This window comes from Colius striatus, chromosome 7, assembly GCF_028858725.1.
Source record: "Colius striatus isolate bColStr4 chromosome 7, bColStr4.1.hap1, whole genome shotgun sequence".
Taxonomy (NCBI): domain Eukaryota; kingdom Metazoa; phylum Chordata; class Aves; order Coliiformes; family Coliidae; genus Colius; species Colius striatus.
The window spans coordinates 30,595,261-30,619,966 of NC_084765.1; the positions used below are offsets into that span (position 1 = coordinate 30,595,261).

The window sequence follows — 24,706 nt, forward strand, 5'->3', positions numbered from 1 at the left end:
TTGCCCCCAGGCTATGGGCTAAGCTCCCTGCTTCACTCCTCTTTTCCTTTCTATGCCTTCCCTGTAGGAAAAGGAAAAGCCCCATGTACAGAGCAGCAGTGCAAGGCAAGGAGGAGGCTGAGCTGGAATGCAAGCAGGCCCTGATGTCTGTGCAGGAGCAGTACAGCCCAGCTGAGCCTCAGGAGCAGGAGAGAGCAGGAGAGGTGACGGTGCAGTGGAAGGACGGGACCATCACATCGCTCTACGCAGAGAGGGCTGAGGACACCATGTAACTGCAGCTGAACTCCAGCCCTTCAGGCCCTGAGGGGTGTGTCAGGGCCTCTGGGGTCACAGCATGGAACTTGGAACAACAGGAGTTTAAGAACACAGTTTAACCTGGGGAAATGGAGAGAAACAGCGATTGGCAAAGCAGCCCCTGCAACCAGGGCTGGGGGCTGGAGGCAAAGCCCTCCCTGCCCCATGTCAGTCACCTTCTCCCCTGCAGCAGCTGCACCTCCTGCACCCACAGGCAGGCAGGAGCCAGGCCTGGGCAGGGATGGGGTTCCTCAGCCCCCCCTGAGGCAGAGGAACTTGTGTTCTCTTCAGAAATCACCTTTATTAAAAGCTTTTCCAATAGGGTTGATGGAAATCCCCTGTTGAATCTCTCTCCCCCTCAGCAACACAGACATCTCTAGATGGAGATAGGTACAAACACACAGGGGGTTTCCCTCTCCAGAGCAGCTGCAGCTCCCAGGCTGACCCCAACAGAGCCTGGTGGGTGCGTGGCCCAGCCCCAGGACCCACCTCACGCCTTCCCCAGGCACACACAGAGGCCACCAAGCCATTTTTGGGAGTGCATCCATCTGAGGCAGAGCCTGTCCTTGTCTGTGAAGCTTCTCTCCTTGCAAGGGAACCTCCAGGTGTAAAAAGCCCCATCAGTTCTGGGGATCGGTTTCAGGACACCCGAGGCCTTTAATCACCTCAAACCAAAGCTGCACCTTTGGGTTAGAAACAATGGCAACTCCTCCTCACTGCTCAGGGCACCAGTGAGATGAAGGAGATGGGTCCCTCCATGCTCCATTAGTGACTAACTTCCCCTCCCTGGCACCCATGGGTGGGCACCCCCGGGCTGGCCCCAGCCCTCTGGCTGCTGCCCGTGGTGGTGGTGGCTCCAGCAGCCGCAAAGGTGGGCTGGTCCTGGCTGGTCCCAGTGAGGTGCCAGCACAGAGACACAGCACCAGGGCAGCCCCCAGGCAGGGGCACAGGGGCTGGGAGCAGGCAGGGTCATGCCTCTGCTGATTTCGGGCTCTTTCCACCCTGTTCACTTGACAAGTGGCCAGGGCAGGCTCCGTCCCACACATGGACCGGGGCCACCCGCTGCCAGTGGCTGCTGCGGGGCTGTGGGGCTCCCGTGGGTGTCTCAGCCCCTGCAGAGCTGTGGGGCTGTGGTAGGTGTTCCAGCTCCTGCAGAGCTGTGGTGGGTCTCAGCCCCTGCAGAGCTGTGGGGCTGTGGTGGGTCTGAGCCCCTGCAGAGCTGTGGGGCTGTGCTGGGTGTTCCAGTCCCTGCAGAGCTGTGCTAGGTGGTCTCAGCCCCTGCAGAGCTGTGGGGCTGTGCTCGGTGTTCTAGCCTTCTAGCCCCTGCAGAGCTGTGCTAGGTAGTCTCAGCCCCCATGGAGCCAGGGAGATGGGAGGAGTCTCTCATTGCCTCCTCCACAGCCCACAGGGCCAAGTCCTAAAAGATCTTGAAGCCCTTCAACAAGGTGAGTGTGGGAGCTTTCCTCTTGCTCTGAGCCCGCGAGGACTTGACGGTGACCAGCTTGGCCTGGGCCACCGAGGGCATCTCCTTGAGGCTGACGGTGGAGAAGGTGTTGAAGGTGCAGGTGGCCAGGCCGTGGCGGGCGGGCAGGGGCAGCGGCGTGGGCAGCAGCGGGCAGGGCCGCTCCTGGGAGGGCAGGGCCAGGGGCAGGGGCAGGGGCAGCGGCAGGCTGTGCTCTGCCCGCCGCCGCACCTCCCGCACGGCCTCGTGGAACACGCGCTGCACGGCCGAGAACTCCTGGCACGCCGACACCTCGCAGAACACGCACCCGAAGCTGTTTGCCAGCGCCAGTCCCTCGGCTGCGGGCACCTGCCTGGCGAGAGGAGAGGGGACGGCTGCAGCGTCACACCCCCCAGGCCCTGCGACTGCCTGGGAGGGGCTGCGACAGACCCCACACCCTGCACCTGCTTCCCATTGAGCAGCAGCCACTCGTCCTGGGGGTTCCAAATGGGTTTTGCCTTTCCCCACATCCTGGAGTAACGGACTGTGTGGGTCCCTGGGCAATGATGCAGCCCCCTGTGCTGGGGAGGCTGCTGGGGATGTGCGCCAGGGGTATGTGGGGCTGGAGGTGCTGGGGAGCAAGGAGGACATGGTGCAGGTCCTCGCTGTGCTGGATGTGTGAGGGGCTTGAGCAATGCCTGTGACTCGGGACCCGTGGGACCAACACACAGCACGTCCCCAGAAAGGCACAAAAGGCTGGAAAACCACCATGGGGACACCCAGTGCTGGCAGAGGCGAGAGAGGGCTCCAGGGAAAGGGCACGTCCAGAGGGGAGAGAGGGGCTGGGGTGGGCTCAGGCCCTGCCCAGGGATGGGGCTGCTGCCTCACCACACAGCCAAAACTCATCCTGCTTAAAACACCACAGGGCTCAAAATAAACACATGCCCTGCCCCCCCCCCAAGCAGGAGAGCAGGACCCTCGGAGACGGGGGAGGATGCAGCAAACACCCATGGAGGGTGGAAATGACCACCAACAAAACTCAGCTTTGGGTTTTGCATCTCAGCTGGAGGGATGGGGGGGATCTGAGAGCTCTCCCCCACTGGCAAAGCCCCCCTCACCCCTTGCCCCATACCTGTACTGCTCCATGTCCAGCTTGTTGCCCAGCAGGAGCACGGGGCAGCGGCGCTGGCAGCCCCTCGCGTGCAGGGCCAGGACCTCCAGGTAGCCCCGGCAGCCCTCGAAGCTCCTCCTGTCGTCGATGCTGTAGACGACGAGGAAGGCGCTGGCCCAGCGCAGGTACCGCTCGCAGTTCCCAGGGCCGTCCTGGGGAGCAGAGCAGCGGCTGAGCCACGGCGCGCCGGGTCCTGCCGGGCGCTCGGCACCGGCACAGCCACGCTGCCTCACCTGGTCGGCTGTGTCCATCACCTTCAGCAGCACGGGCTGCTGGTCCACCAGCTCCTCCGAGGAGTAGGTGTCCTCTGCAAGGAGAAAGAGGGGGGTGAGGAGGGGCAGGGGTGTCCCGGCTGCTCCAAAGCCAAGCAAAGCCCTGGATGCTTGGAAAGATCTTGGTGAGGAGCATCCTCACTGAGCAAGATCTGGGCAAGCTGAGAGTTGGGCACAGAGGAACCTCATGAGGTTCAACGAGAGCAAGTGCAGAGTCCTGCAGCTAGGGAGGAACAACCCCCTGCACCAGGGGGCAGGCTGGGGGTGACCTGCTGGAGAGCAGCTCCAGGAGAGAGACCTGGGAGTGCTGCTTGATAAGAAACTAGACATGAGCCAGCAACATGCCCTGGTGGACAAGAAGCCAATGGCATCCTGGGGGCAGCAAGAGGGTGGGCAGCAGGTTGAGGGAGGTTCTGCTCCCCCTCTGCTCTACCCTGGTGAGGCCTCATCTGGAGTCCCATGTCCAGTTCTGGGCTCCCCAGCTCAAGAGGGACAGGGAACTGCTGGAGTGAAGCCACTGCAGGGCTACCAAGATGATCAGGGGACTGGAGCATCCGTGTGATGAGGAAAGGCTGCGGAACCTGGGGCTGTTTAATCTGGAGGAGACTGAGGGGCAACCTTATCAATCCTTAGAAATACCTAAAGGGTGGGTGTCAGGAGGATGGAGTCACACTTTTTTTCTGTAGTTCCCAGTGACAGGACAATGGGTGATGGGCACAAGCTGGAACACAAACAGTTCCACTTAAACATAAAGAGAAACTCCTTTGGTGCTGAGGTGAGGGAGCCCTGGCCCAGGGAGGGTGTGGAGGCTCCTCCTCAGGAGGCTTCCAAACCCACCTGGACACATTCCTGTGCCCCCTGAGTGAGGGAAACCTGCTTTAGCAGGGGCTTGGGCTGGAGTAGCTCTGCAGGGCCCTTCACACCCCCACTCTGCTGGGATTCTATGATCCTCCACAGACACCTCCCACCTCGCTCCTTCCTGAGACAACGATATGCTGGGGGCTGGCAGTGATGCTGCCAGGCAGCCCAGTTTAGGAGCAGCTCTTTCCCATGTGCCACAAGTGTGGGCTTCCACAGGAGCAGAAGGGAGGGGAAGGAGCCTGATGCAGCCATCGCTGTGCCCAGGGCTTGGCCCTTGTCTAAATGCCATGACCCAGGGAGATAAGGTTGAGCTGGGGACTTGACACGGGCTGTTTCCTAATAAATCAGATAAAAGCTGCACCCCTTTGTTTGGGAAGGAGGGCAGGCAGGGAGAGCTGCTGAGCTGTTCCCCTGGGAGCAAGATGCCTTCTCCCAGCCAGGTCCTAATGGATGCGTTTCGGAAAGGCTTTGACATGGGAAGATAAAACCACATTCCCAAAACAGCTCCGAGGAAGAAGGGATTTATCCTTCTCTCTGAAGAGTCACTGAGTTATGAGGGGTTGGAGTTAGTTCCTGGACAAGGTCCACATCTCCCTAATGTCCCCGATAAATCATTTATGGTTCTTCCCCGTGCCCTGGAGTCAGGCCTAAGAAAACAGTTATTAATTACTCAAATGAGTGGGGAATAGAACAAACATGCCCAGAACTGCTCTTGGCAAAGTGCAGCCCCTGGGGCCGCTCACTCTGCAGCCCCTGCTCTGCCCCAGCCCGTCCCAGCACCAAGAAGGAGGCATGAGGTGCTCCCCACAGATCCCAGTAACTCAGCTTCTGTGGGGAGATGTGAGGAGCTGACCTTCCCGCTCCGTGGGATGTGCCCATGGAGACAGTGCTGCTCTCACCTCTGGTTTTACAGGCGGCTTTGGGTCAAATCCAGCCCTTTCATTGTTTTTAATGTCATTTTGAATGCTCTGGGTTTGGTCTAATTTGGTTTTTTCCCCCCTCAAATGCCACATCCGTGGGAAATGCTGGAGATGGGAAGGATGCTCCGTGGGAACTCATCGGGGACAACCCGGGGGAGGAGAAACACCCGCGGAGAAAAATCTCTTACCCAAGTTTGGGTCATATTCGCTTATGAACCTCTTGGTTAGAAACTTCACGGTGAGAGCTGTAGGAGGTGAGAGAGGTGGGTGAGGAGGTGAGAGAGGTGGGTGAGACGGGCGTCCCGCCCTGCCTCCCTCCCCCCGGCACCTCCCCGATGCCCGGCCACCCCCCGTCTCACCTGACTTGCCGGCCCCTCGGCAGCCCAGGATGGCCACGTTGCACTCGGGGAGGGGGCTCAGGGGCGGCCGCTCGCCGCCGGCTCGGGGTTTGCCGAACATCGAGGACATCCTCGGTCCTGCGGGAGAGAGCGGGGTCGGATATGGGGCACCCGCTGCCGTCCACCGGCACCTTCTCGGAGACGGGGGCTCAGCGGCACCGGGGAGGAGGATCCACTCCCATCCGTCCGTCCGTCCGTCCGTCCGTCCGCCGCGGAGCCAGCGGAGGCGGCATCACCGTCCCCTCACCCATCCCAGCCAAGACAGGGGACCCCCCTCCAGCCCTCCGCACCCCACAAAGAGAAGCGAAGCGCAGGCTCCCACCTCAGCAGCCGCGGCCGCAGGAGCCGCGGGGCCGTCAGTGCTGCGGGGCCGGGGCCGGGGCGGGCGGGGGCGAGCCGGGTCCCGCCGCTCGGGCTGCGGCCAAGCTCCTTGTAAGGAAAGTTGCGGCACCGGACACGTTGCTCCGGCCGCCCCGACCACCGTGACGCCGGCCGTCCGAGCCCCGCAGCCCTCCGTGCCGCCGCTCCCCGCGTCCCCGGCACCGAGCCCCGGGAAGGAGACGCGGTGCCGCTGCGCCCCTGGCTGAGGCCGCTGCGCTCATCGCACGTCCCGCAGCGCTGCCGCCTGCCCGCCCCGCCACGGCTCCTCCGGCTGCATTTCGGCACGGACACCGTCTGCTGGTGGCAGGGGCTTTGCCGGGGCGGGAGGAGGGGGAAACAACCCTCCTTTTCCCACCCAGAAGGCGCAATGCCGAGGGGGAAAGGGGAGCACGGGGAGTACTCACCGCTGCCCGCACCGCGCCATTAGCCGGCACCCGGCGGGCTCCCAGCCCAAGTGGGTGGCAGAGGCTGAAGTCAGCGTTGTCATGGCGATGGCAGCATTTGGGATGGGGCTGAGCGCCCGGGACCGAGGGATACGGCCCCCGGGGCCGGCCCCGAGGGGCTTCTAGGAGGGGCCGGGGGCTGGGAGGGGGCGAAGGCTGCCCCGCGGCCATGCAGGGCTGCCGTGCCTCTGGGATTATTGCCTCTCGATGCAGGCAGGATATTTTTAAACCTTCCCAAAATAGTCTGGGAGTGTGGAAGTCCCTGCAAGCCCCAGGAGGACAGAGAGGATGGGGATCAGTCCCCTCCAGGAAGCAGAGCCCCTCTGGGGACCCCCAGACCCTCCCTGGACACTGCTCGAGGGTGTTCAGGAGCAACCGGAGCTAAACCAGAGAATCATCGAATCACAAACCACAGAATCGTAAGGATGGTGTTTGAGTACCCATAAGGATGTAGGACAGCAACACCAGCACAAAGCTCTCACCTTCTCTCCTAAACTGAGGTTTCAGGAGGATCTGCTGAGGCCACGATCCCGAGGCAGGGGCTCACATGGTGCCCTGGGAGCTGTTGGCATCAGGGGCTAAAGAGGGAGAAGTAACAGCCCTTCAGCAGGGCGGGCTGCTGGGCTGAAGCTCTGCACCAAAGCTAACCAGTGGGTGCAGGTGGCAATGGGGAGGCTCAGGGAGCAGGCCCTGGGTGAGCCTTGTTGCCAGCCCTCAGCACCCTGTGCCAGTGGAAAAATGGGATTTCTACCCAGAGAAAGCTGTGGGGAGCACACAAACAAGCAACGGTAACCCTCCCCTTCCCCACTGACCTCTCTGTGGGGCACCGGGGCCTGTCCCTGCCTGCAGTGGAGTGTCACGGGGGGTTTGGTGAGAAGGGGTCATTGCACTTCATCTTCCTCCCCAGGGGATGAAGCACAGGCTGGTTTTTGGCTCCTTGTGTCCAGGATGGATGTGGCCTGGCTTGCTTGATGCCTCCCCCCTGGGGAGGATTGCAGAGGAAAGGTCTCTCCCTGCTCCTGGCCTCACTCAGGGGCTGCAGAGCCCCTTTCCCACAGCTGGGCTGCCCAGCACAGAGATCTGCTGTTCCTCAGCCAGGTACCTCTCCGTGGCCACAAATCTCCGTTTTTAAGGGAAAAAAAAGTGCAGTCAAATACTCTCCCCAGCCACGTGCTGCCCTCCCTGGGACAGGGATCATCCCGTCAGGGCATCCTGAGCGCTGGGACAGCAGATCCTGTGTACCCTGGGCCGTGCTGGGCTCCCTCCCCGGGCTGAGCTGTGCTGGTGTCACTGGAGCCCTGGGCTGTGCCGGGCTCCCTCCCCGGGCCAGTCACGAGCCGGCCTATCTTTAGCCCACGGTATTTTTACACCAAGGCAGCACGGCGAAGGGTGCTGGAGGCGGGGGGGGGGCTGTGCCGGGACACGGGCTGGGGGAGCACTGGGTGCTGCCACCTCCCCCCTCCCTGCCGACAGCCGCTGAGCCCCCCAGCCCAGCGAGGATGACCCCGGGGGAGGAGGAGGAGGAGGAGGAGGAGGAAGGCTGCCGGCCAGGGCCCCCGGAGCGGGTGTGTATCTGGGTGGAGGAGCAGCCGTTCTGGGTGGAGAAGGCTTTGCTGGTGCAGAGCAGCGAGTACTTCCGTGGCCTGTTCCGCTCGGGCATGAGGGAGAGCAGGCAGGAGCAGATGGGGCTGGGGGAGCTGAGTGCCGCCGGGTTCCTGGCCATGCTGCGGGTGCTGGCGGGTGAGAGGCCCGTCCTGGGCAGCGAGGAGACCTTCCAGGCCGTGGAATGCGCCGCCTTCCTGCAGGTGAAACCTTTGGCCGAGTACCTGATCCACTCCATCGACTCCGACAACTGCATCCTGCTGTTCCAGGCCGCCGCCATATTCGGGCTCCTGGACCTGTTCCACCGCGCTGCGCTCTACATCCGCGACAGCTACGCCGAGCTGGAGCCCGACCTGCGCTGCCTCTCCGACGACCTCCTGGCCTACGTGGACACCCTCCTGCCCAGCACCTTTGTAGCAGTAGGAGCCCACACACCCACCTTCGAGTTCCTGGAAGACCTCTCCAGGACCATCTGCTACCTGGATGAGGAGACCAACACGTGGAGGACGCTGTCCTGCCTGCCGCTGGGCGCCAGCACGTTCCTGGCCGGCATGGCCACCATGGATAACAAGATCTACATCGTGGGTGGCGTCTACGGGGCCAGCAAGCAGGTGGTGGAGAGCAGCTTCTGCTACGACGCCGACGCCGACGCCTGGAGCGAGTTCCCCAGCCCTCACCAGCTGCGCTACGACGTCAGGTTGGTTGGCCACGAGGGCCACCTCTACGCCATCGGCGGCGAGTACGACAAGATCTCGCTCAAGTCCGTGGAGAGGTACGACCCGGCCTCGGGCACGTGGACCTTCGTCTCCGACCTGCCGCAGCCCAGCGCCGCCGCGCCCTGCACCCAGGCCATGGGGCAGATCTTCGTGGGCTTGTGGAAGCCGCTGGACGTCACCGTCATCTACAAGTACGAGAGCCGTGGGGACGCCTGGCTTCCCGTCACCGAGCTGAAGCGGCCGCAGAGCTACGGGCACTGCATGGTGGCCCACAGGGACAACCTCTACATCATGCGCAACGGCCCCTCGGACGACTTCCTGCGCTGCGTCATCGACTGCTTCAACCTGAGGTCGCAGCAGTGGAGTGCCCTGCCCGGGCAGTTCCTCAACAGCAAAGGGGCCCTTTTCACCGCCATCGTCAGGGGTGACACCGTCTACACTGTCAACAAGGTGGTGACGCTCCTCTACTCTGTGGAGGAGGAGACGTGGAGGTTCAAGAAGGAGAGGGTGGGCTTCCCACGCCCCGGCTCCCTCCAGACCTTCCTCCTGCGCCTGCCCAGGCGCGACCACGACCTTGCGAGGTAGACGGCCCTTCATCCCACCTCGGGCTGCTGCTCTCCTCGCCCCCGGCCTCAGCTCCGCTCCCCGGGCTCCTCTCCCCCTCGCTCAGGTCCCGGGGATGCGTCGTGTTGGATCTCGGAGGTGACACTAGAGCCTGTGGCTGCTGCCTGTCTCTGCCTGAGCTGCATGGGCTTTGGGCAGAGCCCTGCCAGACGTGGGCTCACGAGCCACCCATGTGCAGGGCTCCCTGGCTGCTGCAGAGGACAGATAGCAGAGAGATGCAAACACGGGGTGTATTTATCCTGACCACAACTCTGAAGGTGTGCTGCAGCCCGCCTCCTCTCTGCCCCCCACGGGAAACCAGCCAGTGTACCCTACCATTAAAAGGAAAGCTACCAAAAACCCACCCAAACCCTACGTGTGTTTTTCATTACTCTTGGGCCTGGGGTTTTCTTTTTCCTCTCTCTCTGAGGGCAAAGGTCTCCTAACAGGGACCCACGTCAAGCCACGCTCCTCCCCACACAGTGCTTGCTCAGCTGCAGCTCCCTTCCCAGCCCTACGTGGGAGTGTGGTTCCCACGGGAGCTCCACGGCCACAGCAGGGTCCTGGGAGGAGGAGGGGAGCTGGAGGGGGAAGAGGAGCATCTCCTGGGCAGTGGGTGCTTAATGCACTGAGGGGTTTGTGAGAAGCATCTGTCGTCACACATCCCCCCACCCCCCAGCTACTGTCTCCTCCAGGCTTGTCTTGGCAAACCTCAGCAGGGACCCGAGGGGCTGGGAAGTGCTGCTGCTCATCAGAGGCTGGTCTGAGCCAAGAAAGGGGTCTTTTGGGGACATTTTGGGAAACAGAGTGCAAAGAGAGGAGGAGGGGAGCACCACCAGCGCACGGTGACACCAGGCTTGCAGAGACCTTCTCCGTTAGCTGAGCTCTGTAAGCAGAGGAGCTGCTTTCAGGAGGCACCACAGCCCCGTGCTGGAGGTTGGTAGATCTCCAGGACAGCTCTGGGGATGGCTGGAGAACACAGAGCTCTGCTGGGACTCCTGCAGGGACCAGGACAGCAGCAAACCCGGCAGATGGCTCAGCTGGGTCCCAGCCACGGGGCAGGTTTTGGGCTGGGATACCTCAAACGCCTCCACTGCTCATCCGCTCACCACGTTCTGTGCTTTCAAGACTGTTACCACAGCTGAGAAGAAAACTCAAACACAGCCAGAAAGCAAAACAAACCCCACAGCTGGCGGCCATGCCCAGGCTGGAACCCACTTGTTGGAGGGCTGCAGCCGTGGAGGTGGTGCAGAGGTGGCACTGCTGGGCCTCACCCAGCTCCACCCCATCAAGTCAAAGCCAATTAGCATTTCACACTGCCTTCTCCCAGCTGAAAGTGGAAGCACACTGCTTTCAAACGCATCTCAGTGGAACAAACAGCTTCAACCCTCCATTAAAATAAAGTTAGAATAACTCTGTGACTAAAATACTTGTGTTGGGCTCCCGTGGCTGAGCCAGGAGAGCTGAGCTTGGCAGGCTCTGCCCTTCCCTGCAGCTCCTCTACCAGCGAGGATGCAGCCTCTCCCCTCACCTTCACACGCTGTCTTTCTGACAGTTCAGGGCTCTACTGAGCTATTTGCAGACAAGATGCAAAAGGTCTTTAAGTGTAGCAGCTGGGAGAAGGAGCAGAGCTTGGCAGGGTATGGCAGGGATGCTCCGGAGAGGAGTCACCTGCTGCATCCATCACTCCTGGCCACGATGCAGGAAAGGAACGAGGTCTTTTTAGGTGCACAGGGCAGAAGAAGAAAAAAAGTCCCAGTTCTTACCTCTGCAAGCAGGGAGAGGGGGAAGAAATGATGAGCCAGGACCCAAGGGATCAGTGAGAGGCTGCTCAGCCCTTGCACAGTGAGTGGGCACAGTGCTGTGAACACACTTGGCCCCCTCAGGACTAAGCCCTCACTGCTGGCAGGGGCACAGCACCCTTATCTCCCCCTTTCCATCTCCATGGGGTTTGCTCTGCCAAAGACCACAGTTCCATCCATCTAATCACAGCTTAATCTTTTGCAAGTTTCTTTTTTTTAAGGTGACATCATCTTGGCAGGGACAAACGCAAGGAAAAGCTGGAGAATGGACTTGCCTTATAAGGGCTGCAGCAAAAATAAAAGCTTGTATAACCAAAGGAAAGCTGGTGGAAAAACAGGGCTGGCAGCTCCAAGGAGAGCCTGGATCCCCCCTCTGTGCACCAAGGGCAGACCCCTGGTGCACCCCTGGGATGTGGAGGAGGAAGCTGAGACCATGGTTTCCTGCTCACAGTTCCCACTTGATGCAAGAATGTCAACTCCAAGTCAACCTCCATGAAATCCAGAGCAAGATCTGGCTCAGCCCACACCCCTGCACCCACACTCTCCACATTTTCCTTTTCAATGCCATGGGTAGGGATGGGGCAACTCCCTCAAAACCCAGATGCTCAGCTTCCTCTTTGTATCTGGGTGAGGGCAGCCACAGAGGGCTGCACCTTCCTGCTGGGGTCTGGCACCTCCCCAGAGGTACAGCGAGAAGGGCCACAGAGCTTTAGCTCCCAGCACGTGTGGCTGGGAGATCCTTTGGAAGGACACAATGGAAGAATGGTACCAAGGCAAGGAACCAAGGGTGTTCTCTGCTAGGTTGTGCCAGCTGGCATCTTCACAGGGAAAGACACAAGAACAACCCCTCCAACCATCTTTACTCAAAGAAATTACATCTGCGTCTAATTCACAGGAAAATAACAGACTTTTGTGTGAAAGCACTGTCCTCTGTCTCACTGCTGTCCTCTGTTCTACTGCTGTCCCCCGTTCCACTGCTCAGCCCCCTGTCCCACTGCTCTGTCCCATTGCTGTCCCCTGTCCCACTGCTCTGTCCAAGCCAAGAGACACGGCCTGTACGGTGACCTGGGTCCCCTGTTCTCCATCCTCTAGTTCCATCCCAAAATTCCCCTGGGCATCCAGATTGTCCTGATCCTGACACTTGTGCTTAACATCATTTGGAGCCACTGTCTGCACAGTTTAGGGAAGCAGCCCCTGAATTTGCCTGATGTGAGTCACCTGAGACTCTGCCCAAGCAATGACCACCCAACGTTTCTGCAGGAACCTTCAGTTTTTACACAACCTCTTCTGTTGGTTTATAGAATCTTTTAAGAACCCACATTTGATTGTAGTTGAAAACACAGCACTCATCACCCCCAGGTGCAGGGAGCCAACTGTGCTTTGGGGTTTGCAGCATGGAAGCCAAAGGCGTTGGATCTCGTTGCATCTGATCTCAGCAGCTGAGAGGAACAAAGGTGGAGACGTGGGTGAAGAGAGAAACACTCCTGCTGTGAAGCCTCTGCCTTAGCACAGTGACAAACAGGTGGTGGCCATGAAACAAGAGGAGTGTGCCCGTGAGCTGTGCTGCTGGGGGCTGCAGCAGGACGGTCAGAGCTCAGCCATCCAGCCCAGGCCTCGGGGGCCCCTCTGGGGAGGGGAAGCTGCTCACTGGGTTTTCATCACGAGCTCTTCCAGTGCCTTCTCCCTCTGATTCCCACACAGCAAAAGAACTTCTTTGATTTCGTTTTGCTGGAAGCCCATGTCGTTAAACTGAGCTAACAACCGCAGGAACTCAGCTGCCTGGAGGGAGGGGGAGGAGAGAGGAGTGCTGTTAGCATGGGCTGTGAGGCTGGCAGGATGGGGCTGGGGCAGCAGACAGTGCTGGGCCTCGAGGGTGCACCCAGATGACCTGGCAGGGTGATGTTACCACTGAAGGGCACACACCTCACTGCTGGCAATGGCACTGTGCCTTCACAGCAGCTTCTGAGATGAGAACTGTTGAAAGCAGTCAGCCTCTAGCTTCACTACCTCCTTCTGAAGTTTAATGTGAATTCCATGTAAGTGTTTGCCTGTGTTATAGAGACCAGGGCACCACAGAAAAAAAGTGCTGCCCTATCCTTCTGACACCCACCCTTTGAGTACTTCTCAGTATTGATGAGATCCTCCCTCAGCCTTCTCCAGGCTGAACAATCCCAGGTCCCACAGCTTTTCCTCCTCACACAGATGCTCCAGTCCCTTGCACTGGACTCTCTCCAGCAGTTCCCTGTCCCTCTTGAGCTGGGGAGCCCAGAATTGGAAACAGGACTCTAGATGAGGCCTCACCAGGGCAGAGTAGAGGGGGAGCAGAACCTCCCTCAACCTGCTGGCCACATTCTTCTTGCTGCCCCCAGGATGCCATTGGCTTCTTGTCCACCAGGGCACGTTGCTGGCTCATGTTTAGTTTCTTATCAAGCAGCACTCCCAGGTCTCTCTCCTGGAGCTGCTCTCCAGTAGGTCACCCTCAGCCTGTCCTGGTGGAGGGGGTTGTTCCTCCCCAGGTGCAAGGACTCTGCACTTGTCGTTATTGAACCTCATGAGGTTCCTCTCTGCCCAACTCTCAACATCTTTAATAAATCCCCTGCCTGGCATCAGGACCTAGGCACCCTCCTTGTGCCACAGTGCTGAGCTCACAGCCCTCTGTGCTGTTGGCATCAAGTCTAAACACTCACAGCCCAAATTTCAAGCAGTTCTACCTGACCCCCCAGACTCTTTACCCTCAGGAGGAGATTGCTGATGGAGCCCAAGACCCAGTGTGCCTCCACAGTTCTTGTCTGTGGGGGGTGAATGCAACAGGGGAGTGGAAGGGAGGGAGGGAGTAGACACTGGTGGGCTCGAGGTGGTGGGATTCCTGGCACAGGGGCTGAGTGAGCACCATGCTTGTGCTTGTACAGAGGTGAGAGCATGGATGAAAGAGAGTGATGGAGTCCACACCGACCTTTTTCTCCGAGTACTGGAACATTTCCATGGCCTCCTCCACCTGTCCTTCCTCATAGCCCTGCTTCAGCAGCCGGTCGCAGGCACCCAGGTAGCTCAAGAACTGCAGAAGAAGATAACCAGGGTTAATCCAAGCTCAGCGATATAAGCTGGAACACAAACAGTTGCACTTAAAACACAAGGAACCACTTCTTTGGTGCTGAGGTGAGGGAGCCCTGGCCCAGGCTGCCCAGGGAGGCTGTGGAGGCTCCTTCTCGGGAGGTTTCCAACCCCACCTGGACACATTCCTGTGCCCCCTGAGAGAGGGGAACCTGCCTTAGCAGGGGCTGGGGCTGGAGGAGCTCTGGAGGGCCCTTCCAAACCCCACCATGCTGGGATTCTGTGATTCTATGGGGTGCAAGTGCATTCAGAAGCCCACTTGCCACCTCCCAGGGACACACCAGAAGAGGACTTGGGCCACCAGCATCCTGCTGGCTCCTGCCTGCTGCTCGGCCAGGGTGGTCTGTCCCTCACAGGACTCCCACTGGGACCACAGCACATCTCAGTGCCCTCACCCTCCTGGAGTGGGAACAGGAACAAGGCAGAGTGAGGATAAGGAGCAACATCTGAACCATGTGAGACACAAAGCTGGGCCTCCAGGCTGTGGGGTGAAGCAGGGCCTGTCCTGGTGAAACTCATACCCTCGGCCGCCTTGGCATCCCTTTGATGGGATGGATTTGGGGCTTTTTGGGCTCACTCCAGGGCCTGAGCACAAAACTCACCCCAGGGGAGACCCATGTGCTGTCATTACTGAAAGTAAACAGTTATTTTTGGCTTTCCTCGTTGTTCTTGGAGTGCTGACAGCACTATTCCCAGAGGTATCTTTTAAATACCACGAGAAGCACTCGCTGCCCAAAAACATATGGGATGGGCATTAAAAATGAGCCACACAACAGCAGAGGGAATAAAAACATCCCATGGGTCACCCCAAAGCTAGGCCATCTTCATCCAAGGAGAGGCTGATTCCTGTCTGCCCAGATCCCCCAGCAGTGCCCAGCCCTCTGCCCTCCCCAGCACTGCTGTAGCAGAGAAGGATTCGCTCAAAGACCATAAAACATCTAAAAAAGCCCCTCAAATGTTGAGTTGCTCTCATGGCAGAACACAGGCAGCCCTGGCAGTCTGTTCAAGCTCTGTATGAAATCTGTGCCACTGTTAACTTAATGATTTATATCACTAACTATATATCTATATTTATATATACCCTCAAGACTAAATAAAAGCAGGTTTTTAAACACTATGACCTGTTAATTCTTTGGGTCCTGAATTAGCCCCACAGCTCACTGGGGAGGAGGTGCCCTCATGAAGCTCCTTCTACTCTTGTAGCTCTGCAGGAAGCTCCTTCAGCCCCTCTGCACAGCTCAGCTTTACCCACTACACAGCCAGCCCAGTTGCCTTTTCAGGATCTGTGTGTGTGTGGGAAGAGACCTTCAGGCTCTGGTAGATGGTCTCCTGCTGGTTTAGCTCTTCTCTCATTTGCTGCAATGTAGCTTTTCACATCAAAGATGTGCATGTGCAGTGATATAAAGGATATCTCTCCTGCAGAGGGGGTTTTATCTCCCATGTCCCTGGACTACTGTGGCTGACACCCATTGCAAAGTCCCTGAGAGATGCCCACTTCACGTGCTCCAACATGAGGCTGCTTGAGAAGAGCAAGGCTTTGCCACCAACCACTTTACTGCCCACCTGCACCATATCTTACACACTGCTAGCACGGAAAAGACTCTCCAAAAACCCCACTCAAGCCCCAAATGATGAATCCATTGTGGAGGAACAGGGTAAGCATCTCCCCAGCCTAGCAGCAAGGCTCCAGCCAGGGATGATGCTGAGCCTCCAGAGGCTCCCTGGGGAGACAGGGGGACCTCAGCCAGCCCCACGGCAGACAGCCCTGCTCAACTCGCTGCTGCAAACCCCACCACTGAGGACACAAAGCCTCCTCCAAGCATCTGAGAGGCTCAGGGAGCCAAAGCTGGTGGGGATGGCTGATCCAAGGCTTGTGGGGAGTGCTGAAGACTGGGGGAGGACAGCAAACTCTTGTGGAGGAGGAAGGAGGTGGAAGAACATTACAGAGGCACAGCTGAGCATGTGTTTTACTGCATGATTCACTTCAGAAAAGACCAGCAGTCCCTAGGCAGAGGCTCCTCACCCTGCATGGCCAGGAGGTGGCTGGTGCAGTGAGCTGTGTCCCCTGTTCCAAACCCTGTGCTTGCAGCTCTCTGAGGAGATGGGTGCTGGCCAGCTGCAGCCCTCTGTTGTGTCTCGGCTCCCAGGCACAGCAAGAGCTCCATGGATCAATGAGGCATTTCTGACTGACCATCAGAAATGATTGATTCTGAATGTCATTGACCAAAATGCAATGAGCATTTTTTGGTTTAACCCTTGGCCAGATGGTAATCCTTCTCAGGTGATGAACCTCCAGCATTTTGGGGCAACAAATCCTGCTTGAGCCTTTCAGGGAGGTTCTTCCACCAAAACTGAGAAGGCATCACCTCCCTAAGGCAGCAGCACACTTGCCTTCTCTACCAGGGTGGCCAGTCTGAGGATGCTGCAAAGAAACTGAGCCTGTTTTGGCTGCCATCAGGCACTGCAATGAATCTTCACAGGTCACACACTGTCATTGCTACACACTGAAACCCTGTGTAACACCAGCAAGCAAAAAAGAGCACCCACAGCTCTTGTTTTTAACTTGAAAGATGTTTTCCAGGAAGGCTTAACCCCATTTGGTAGTTTTGTACTCGATAGAGATGCACAATGGGCCAGGCCTTATATTTCATCTTGGCTGTATTAGGCATAAATAGGAAAAAAACAGGAACTTATGGTGAAGAAGGCAAAGAATATAAAGCAGGCCTTCTATCTTGGTGCATTAATCATCTCTCTAAGAGGACGGGAGTCCCTGTGTTCACATAGAAGGAGCAGACTGTACCCACTGCCATCCTTAATAAGACATGCTGCTCCTTCAGATGGAGACAGCAGTTGCTACAAGACACCCTTGCACACAAAGAACGTGGGCTGGGCTCTGCCCATCTCCCTCTGCCTAAATGAAACCTTCAGCAATTGAAGGCAGAAGGCTTCCCTTCCCACCTCAGCGTGCAGTGATGCTCGTCTGAAACCCCAGCGAGGGCCTGGGGAGGCTGGTCCAGCCAGGGCTGACTCAGGAGGGAACCAGAAGCTGTGGGATGATGACTCAGCCACAGAGCAGCTTTGTGTACCCACCAGATGGGCAAGAGGTGGCCCACGCAGCATAGGCTGCTCCCAAGTGGGAGTCTGGCACCCAACAGTGGCTACTCACACCTCTGCCCACGCTCTGCTCCTGCTCCCTGACACCACAGCCCGCTGGACATCCCTCTTGTTACAGTGTGATCAAGCCCCTTCTCTGTCTCTGCAAGAGCTACTTGGATAATTTAGCCCTATTAAATGCTCCACTGGGATGGCCAGCTCTGGCTCCAAACATGCCAAGCCAGAGAGTCAGAGCCAGCAGCATCTCTCATGGCACAGATGCTCTGAGCCCACCTGGACCATAATGGGTTCACCTGGGAAGCAGAGACCTCAGGAGATCAGGATGCGGCACAGCAGGCTGTGATGTACTCAAGTACCAGGGGTAGGAAGAGGTTGTACATTCATTATTTTCAATAAACTCCCACTTATTATAGAGAGTTCCTCAGGAAAAGAGCTCTGGGAACCAGCCACAATGCTTGCATGGAGTCCCTGGCTGCTCCAACATGGGCAGCTTGTGTTTTGGAGAGAGCCCCGGGGCATTCCTACAGTCCTGCTCTGACAGGATGAGCCGTGGCAATAATCATATGAATCTAACAGCAGGCAAAAATGATGTGCAAAACGTTTCCATACACAGGGCAGGTAAAACTGGTACTTCAAAAGGCCAGTTTGCTCCAGACAACAGAGTGAGCAGATAACACTGCCTGCTGTCAGCACAGGCAGCAGAGCTGGCAGCAGCTCACTGCTGCTTCCTTACAGCACGAGTGCAAACGTCTGGTCTCATGAAAAGCCCTGTCAGCTGAGCTCTGCTACCAAAGTGGGAAAGCCAAGGCCATCAGAAGGCCACCCCAAGCGAGACAGCCTTCCCTTTCTCCACCAAACCCCAAGTCTTTCTTTCCCGGCAGCTCCACTCACCTGAGTCAAGCTTTGCCTCCCTGTCCTCTGCAGGGTGAGGATGGCTTTGCGTGTGGGGTAGCCCAAGGCTATGACAGGCTCAATGAGGTCTCTCTCCTCCTGGCTGAGTGCAGAGAGCAGGTCGGCAGCCGAATCCGGGTGGGATCTGTGGGAGCTGAGGGGTCGCGCTGGCGCGGCGGCAGGGGGCAGGCAGGTGTAGGGGCTGAGCGACTGCAAGAGGGGAACAAACAGCAGATGGTCATGAAATGATGCTGAAGGACCCAGGCTGAAGCAATGCTTTTGAATGCTGGCAGTTGCCTTGCCCTCTCGAGATGAGGAAAGTTCCCATACCCGGAACAAACACATCAATAGAGGCTGGACTTGATTAAATCCAGGCTCAGCTACAGATACAAGTGAGAAAAAAACAGTGCTCATAAGGGTTCTGTAAGCAAAAGCTGCTTCCTGTCCCTGGGAATCCTGGTCATGTCCCCAGCAATAAATACCAACCATGCTTGCCCTTGACTGGCCAAGCAAGAGGCAGGAGATGCAGCAGCCTGGGCAGGATGATGCTCCCCGACACCCTGTTTATGCCCATGATGTTTGTCAGAGGTATTTAGGCTTCTGTCATAAAGTCATCCTCAGAAATGACCTTGCATGTGCCTGTGCTTGCCTGGCCTTGAGGCTTTGGCATGATGCACACGTAAGAGCACCCAAGCAGGGAGGGCCATGCACAAATACGCATGGGCATTTCATCTTCCCTTAACTACTCCATGGCTAATGCAAGTACAGATAAATAACCCATCATCCTTTCATGTGTCTGATGGCTTTCATTGTGGGGCTTCTCAGTAACTCTTCTCCAGGCTGAAAAGCCCCAGGGCTCACAACCTTTCATCATAAGAAAGATGCTCCAGTCCTCTGATGACCTTTGTAGCCCTATATCTGATAGAGCGAGGAAACTAGAGAGGAAAGAAGGGACAAATCCCATTTTCACTCTTTAGTCTTTCAAATGAAAGACAAATAACACCCCTTGCTTGTTAAGAAAACCAGAGATGTTTTCCTTAGAGCAAGTAAAGGTGCTCCCAGAAAGTTTGCCTTTAAACCCCAGCAGAAACCCCTCTCCCTTCACTTATGAAACCGTTGTCAGCAGCTTCTCGCGGGCTGAGTGTTCCCAAAGCCCCATTTCAGTTCCGTTTCCCTGGCCAGAGCCCAGCCAATTTGACACCCTCCACCTCCCCTCTGCCTCAGCAACCAGCAAAGGGCTACCAGCAGCAAACATCTCACCGGCACTGTGGGCTTATGCCGTGTGATGGGGGGGATGGGGGCAGCTGGAGGAGCTGGCACCGAGGCCCCCGGCTGTGACACATCCAGGCTCAGCCCGTACTTGGCGCTGCGGGTGGTGGGGGGGGGCTGGGGGACCGGCCGTGGCACCAGGACCCCTCTGCTCTCCGTGGCTGCTCTGTTCAAAGGATGCACCAAGGCTGCCAGCTTCCTCCTGGCCGCTTCCAGCTCGTTCTTCATGTTGTTAAATATCACCATGGATCTCCTCTGCTTGCTGGGGTCGGGGCTGGCTGAGCTGTGGTTCCTGATCTCCGGGGAAGGCTGCAGCAAGCCGGGCGATGTCTTTGGTCGGGTCTGGTAGAAGCCAGGATGTGGAGCCATGCTCCTCCCACTGTTTCTCCTCCTGGAAGCCTTTTCATCCTTGTCGTTCTCTTCCCAGGAGGTGGAGGAGTACTCATCATCCTCTGAGTACCCATCCTCCTCCCCTGAGAACCAGCTCTCGCTGTCGGTGTCGGCCAGGCCGCCCCTGCCCTGGCCGTGCCCGTCGGCCGCGCTCAGGCTGATGCAGCGCCGCATGGGCCCGTCCCGTGCTCTGCCCACGCAGCTCTCGCTGGGCTCCACCAGCAGCAGCCAGCACGGCGGGGCCGTGGGCACCACTTCCGAGGTGACCCGATGCCGGGAGGTCGGCTGTTGAGAGGCCGCCTCCACCCAGTAAAGCACTTTTCTTTCCAGGGAGAAGTCGTGCTGCAGAAGAGAGAGAAGCAGCTGGTGAGGGCATCTGAAACCAGACCATGTGGCATGGCAGCAAACCACATGCTTCATGAGGGCACCTCAGGGGCTTGCAGCCCTCTCACACTGGCTCCTGAAGCACCAGCTTCACGAGGGCACCTCACGGGCTGCAGTCTACTCATACCAGCTATTTCCCTGAGCACCAGGGCTGGCTGTGGGCACTAGGGCTGTAGGACTGCCAGCCATCCCTGCAAGGAATCCCCACAAAGTTATACTTGAGAAAATCCTGGCTATGAAGTTATTACTATTTTGAGTTGTATGTCCAACTCTTTCGATGGGTGTTTTATGCTCAGAGGTGGATTTGTGTCAGTTTGGCTGCTGTGGAAGGGGACAGCACCCATTAGGGGCCCCTCGCACTAATGAGCTCAGGAGCTCGCAAGGGGAAGATGCCGCTTTGGGCAGAGGCAGACTGGAGCTGCAGGAGTCTCCGGGGGCTTAGTTGCTCCCAGAACAGAGTCATCATTTCCACACAGTCCAGCTTAAAATATAAGTGTGTCGGAGACTGAAATCTGAGGGTTTTCCTGGAACAAACAAGCTCTGCCCTCCCAGAACTCTCCAAACAAGGTCTCCTCCGGACAGGCAGGCAGTACATTCACAGCCCAGGAATGCTGTTTTTACGGCTCTCTGCCTTGTTAGCTGTGGACTCAAAGCAGCCTCCCTGAGGAAAATGCCACCACGTGCCACCAGCACTGTGGCTTGGCCTTGGTGGGGGATACCAACATGTCCCAAACAGGGAGAACCCAGGGCTGGGGGGTTTCCTGGGGCAGGATGGGGTGGTGGAACACTTCAGCTGGTCCATGAGGATGCAGACCATCATCTGCCTTTACATGGGGGACAAAAACTACATGCATTAAGATTTCGCTTGGACAAGTTGTTTCAAATGAACAAAACTCTTCATGTTAAACACATCTTGGGGACTTGGGATATGTCATTTTTAGAGGGAGGGACGAGCAAAGCTGAGCTAGTGACAAGCCAGATGTGGGGTTTACTGCTGGTTCACCATCAGCAAGAGCAAGCAGAGGCTGTCTGGGGTGGCCCAGATGGCTTCTCCCCAGTGAAATGCACTGACCCCATCTACAGGTGAGACTTAAGGCTAAAAATGCAAAGTATTTCTCAAATCATCTTCCAGTCCCTAAAGGGGCCTGCAGGAAAGCTGGGAGGGACTTCTGACAAGGACAGGTAGTGAGAGGACTCGGGGTGATGGCTATAAATTGAAAGAGGGGAGATTTATATGAGATATCAGGAAGTTCTTCCCTGTGAGAGTGATGAGGCCCTGGCACAGGCTGCCCAGGGAGTCTGTGGCAGCCCCATCCCTGGAAGTGTTCAAGGCCAGGTTGGATGGGGCTGGGAGCAACCTGAGCTAAGGTGTCTCTGCCTATGGCAGGGGGTCGGAGTGAAATGTGCTTTAAGGTCCCTTCCAACCCAAACCATTGTGTGGTTCTATGACTGGAACTGTGCCAACACTACCCCTAAGCCCAGAGCGCCAACTCCATGCCTTCAGATCAAATGTCCTGGGCAAGGCTCCCTACCCCCTTCCAGAGCACAGAGAGCTCCAGTCAACTGCTGTGCCAGGGTTTAAAATTGGTGACAAATGTAGATTAAAAGTGGTTTAAGGCTGAGCAATGTGGAAGATCATATAACATCACAGGATGTTTCATATGCTGCCAGCACAGGTAGTGTTGCCTGCTTCCATTCCCATTAGGTTTATTAATAAATATTACTAATAAATAAGACAGTAATGATTCCAGAGTAGAAACCAATCCCAGAGCAGAGCCTGAAACTTGCCCTCCTATCTCAGAAAGGCTCAACCCTCCTGCTTGGATAGGATTAAAGAGAAATCATACCTAAACTAACCTCACTGTTACCCACCACTAATCGTCCTCACCTCTTCCCACTCCTGTAAACCAGCCAGTTGAGAGGAGAGGAATTAGGAGGAGATGTTGCCCTCCCCTTCTTTCACAAGAAAATGCAAACACCTTTTTGGAGTGAAGCTGAGCAGGGACATGAGTGGAGGGGACTTACCATGGTGCTCATGAGGATGTCAGTGCAGTCAGGGAGCTCAATGGTTGGGGCGGTGACTAAAGGAGTTTCTGCCCCTGAGTCCCCGTTGAGGCTCCTGGCAGTCCGGAAGGGAACCTCATCCAGGTAGCTCATCACTGCAGCCTGATTTCTTGCTGCTGGAGGAAGGGAAGAAATAAAACTGTAGGTAGGATCAGCACCTTTTCATTTGGGTGGAAGGAGAGGATGATGAGCTACTTGTCAGGCAGCCCTTACAGCTCTGCCAGCCCCACAAACACCACTGTGTGCAGTGCTCAGATCTGCAAACTCTTAATTACTGATACTGGGAAGATTTGTCTGAACTAACCTTTGCTATTCTGAGCTTGAGCCAGCAGGTCCTGACCAAGCTTATAATTCACTTGGCAGAGATCCTGAGCATTTTTCTCCTCCATTTCCACCTCCTCCTGCTGCCTCCCCCTCTGTTGCCCATCACATGCTCCCTTTCCCAAGCCAGGGACGGCTTTCCTTTTCTCAGGGAGAGCTTCCAGCAATACCATCAGGCAAAATCATTTCCTTTATATGCTGTCAGCTGGCAGGAGCTGATGGTCAGTCCACGTTCTGTTACCTACAGCCTGTGCCTGTTCAGCCCAAGGTCCCCACTGATCACCCTCAGAACAAAATCCTTGGTGTGACAGCCCCAAGTGCTTTTACCAGTTATTGGGTTTTATCCTTTAAAACAGAATGGCTTCTATGACAGTGAGGATAAACACTCCACAGGAAGGAAACAAGCAGATGAACGTGTACAAGGAAGAAAAAGCTGCCCGTGTAATACAAAAGTAAGAGTCTGCAATGGGAAATGGCACTCAAGAGAGTTTCTTATGTTGGCAAAGGACTAACAAAGCACTTGCAGACCACAAGGAGTGACACGTGCAGTCACTGGGTTCAACTCAGTTGCTCTCACCAGCGTTACAAGAGTTGTCACCCTCCTGCTGACGCCAGGAGCCTTTAATACCTGGGCTGCAGAGCAAGCAGAGTCTCTCAGAAGCTCTGCAGCTCCTGCACACGTGCTGCTGCCAACACGCGATGCGCCGGGAGCCCGCACGGAGCCAGGCCATCTGCTCCCCCACCTAAGAGGGCTCAGCCTAACTTACCATCCACGTCAGCACTGACAAAGGAAACGCACTAAAACATCTGTTAGCCAGGCCACCTCCTCCCAGGCTTCCTCCAGCACCTTCCTCACAGCTTAAGACTGTCAATCAGCCCTTCCCAAAAGCTATGCAGCAAAGGTGCAAAGCAAGAAGGATCTCGTTGGCAGCTTCACTTGTTTTTAAACATGACTTTCAGGGATGGAGATGAGACATCCCACAAGCGCCAATTCCCAAGCCCACTACTTAGGAGAAAAGAAAGTACAGTGGCGTGAGGAGTGATGACAACAGAAAGACTAAGAGAGGGGAACAGAAGAGGGTCAGTGGTAAACACCAACTTACACCAGAAAGCAACTCCTACTGGGGTTCTGACCTTGCTTCCTGCCAACCCTGCCTGCTTTCACATCAAATGAGCAAATTTGTATCCAGAAGAGGACGGGCCTTAAAAGGCTGAGGAAGCCGGACTGCACTCAGAAAGCAGGGAAGGGAGTAGATGCAGATGAGTCTGGGAGGCTCAGAGCCAAGCCCCTCTGGGTTCCAGTAACTTTTTAAAACTTTCAGACAGTAGGAAATGCTAGACTCAACTTTGAATCTCAAATCTGAACACAGAAAGGTTTTTTTACACCCTGTCCTCATGCATTTAATCAGTTAAGATTTCAAACACTCCTCTTCTGTCTGTGCCTTCAACGTCTTCCTCGCTAGAAGCACATTTCATGCACATAAAACACACAAAGCATAAAAACCATTTAAAGGTAGACATCATTAGACAAGAGAAGATGTGTAGAACAAAGCCCAGCAAGCTTGAAGGAGTGAAATGCCCCCATGCATTTTGAAGCCCTCTGTATGAAGAATAGGAAGTTGTCCCTACCGTTGGACGGAGTCATGGGCTCCTGGCGCAGCGCAGGGGGAACGCAGCTGCTTCCACCTTTATCTACCCCTCGGCTCTTTCAATTCTTGCAGCCTCAGCCAAGCATCTGCCTTGGACAGTTTGAAGATTAAGGCAGCTTAAGGGGTTAGCCTGTGCCATGAGACATGCTGACAGGATAAGGAGCCTAATGAGTTAAGCAGAGCATCCTGCGGCCACTGAGCAACCCAGGCTGAAAGAAGAGTGTGCATCCAGCAGGGTGTGGGCAGCAGGTCCAGGGAGGTTCTGCTCCCCCTCTGCTCTGCCCTGCTGAGGCCTCATCTGAAGTCTTGTGTCCAGTTCTGGGCTCCCCAGCTCAAGAGGGACAGGGAACTGCTGGAGAGACCCCAGTCCAGTGCTACCAAGATGATGAGGGGACTGGAGCATCTTCTCTATGAGGAAAGGCTGCGAGACCTGGGACTGTTTAGTCTGGAGGAGACTGAGAAGAGATCTCATTAATAAGTATCTAAATGGTGGGCGTCAGGAGGTTGGGGCACTTATTTCTGTTGTATCCAGTGACAGGACAATGGGTGATGGAAAGAAGCTGGAACACAGAAAGTTCCATTTAAACACAAGAACAACTTTAGTGCTGA

General features: G+C 56.7%; 3 protein-coding genes across 5 annotated transcripts; 1 reads left to right on the forward strand and 2 right to left on the reverse strand.

Moving 5' to 3' along the window:
* Positions 1–607: 607 nt before the first annotated feature.
* On the reverse strand, positions 608–13,886 carry RASL12 (RAS like family 12). 3 transcript variants are annotated; one of them, XM_061999025.1, is made up of 6 exons: positions 13,858–13,886; positions 5,319–5,435; positions 5,148–5,204; positions 3,140–3,213; positions 2,868–3,058; positions 608–2,108 (listed from the first exon to the last, which is right to left on the reverse strand). In XM_061999025.1, exons 2-6 carry the CDS (start codon positions 5,425–5,427, stop codon positions 1,712–1,714), a joined length of 828 nt encoding a protein of 275 aa, XP_061855009.1. In that variant the 5' UTR covers positions 5,428–5,435; positions 13,858–13,886; the 3' UTR covers positions 608–1,711. The 3 variants fall into 3 exon arrangements, with proteins under 3 accessions (XP_061855009.1, XP_061855007.1, XP_061855008.1); XM_061999023.1 differs by lacking the exon at positions 13,858–13,886 and adding an exon at positions 6,664–6,733; XM_061999024.1 differs by lacking the exon at positions 13,858–13,886 and adding an exon at positions 6,143–6,212.
* On the forward strand, positions 7,681–9,084 carry KBTBD13 (kelch repeat and BTB domain containing 13). Its single transcript, XM_010203365.2, has one exon. The coding sequence runs from the start codon at positions 7,681–7,683 to the stop codon at positions 9,082–9,084; it is 1,404 nt and encodes a 467-aa protein (XP_010201667.2).
* Positions 11,760–24,128, reverse strand: UBAP1L (ubiquitin associated protein 1 like). Its single transcript, XM_061999011.1, has 6 exons — positions 24,078–24,128; positions 22,089–22,240; positions 19,281–20,021; positions 18,021–18,230; positions 13,858–13,959; positions 11,760–12,683 (listed from the first exon to the last, which is right to left on the reverse strand). Exons 1-6 carry the CDS (start codon positions 24,091–24,093, stop codon positions 12,549–12,551), a joined length of 1,356 nt encoding a protein of 451 aa, XP_061854995.1. The 5' UTR covers positions 24,094–24,128; the 3' UTR covers positions 11,760–12,548.
* Between the last annotated feature and the right edge of the window lie 578 nt (positions 24,129–24,706).

Coding starts and splice junctions, on each gene's coding strand:
- UBAP1L (XM_061999011.1), bottom strand. Junction 18,231..19,280: donor GGCATAAGCCCACAGTGCCG/GTGAGATGTTTG, acceptor CCCCTCTTGCAG/TCGCTCAGCCCCTACACCTG. Junction 12,684..13,857: donor TCCAGTACTCGGAGAAAAAG/GTCGGTGTGGAC, acceptor CCCTCCCTCCAG/GCAGCTGAGTTCCTGCGGTT.
- KBTBD13 (XM_010203365.2), top strand. CDS start 7,681: ATGACCCCGGGGGAGGAGGAGGAGGAGGAGGAGGAGGAAGGCTGCCGG.
- RASL12 (XM_061999025.1), bottom strand. CDS start 5,427: ATGTCCTCGATGTTCGGCAAACCCCGAGCCGGCGGCGAGCGGCCGCCC. Junction 5,205..5,318: donor CCGAGGGGCCGGCAAGTCAG/GTGAGACGGGGG, acceptor CACCTCCTACAG/CTCTCACCGTGAAGTTTCTA. Junction 2,109..2,867: donor CTGGACATGGAGCAGTACAG/GTATGGGGCAAG, acceptor TCCTCTCGCCAG/GCAGGTGCCCGCAGCCGAGG.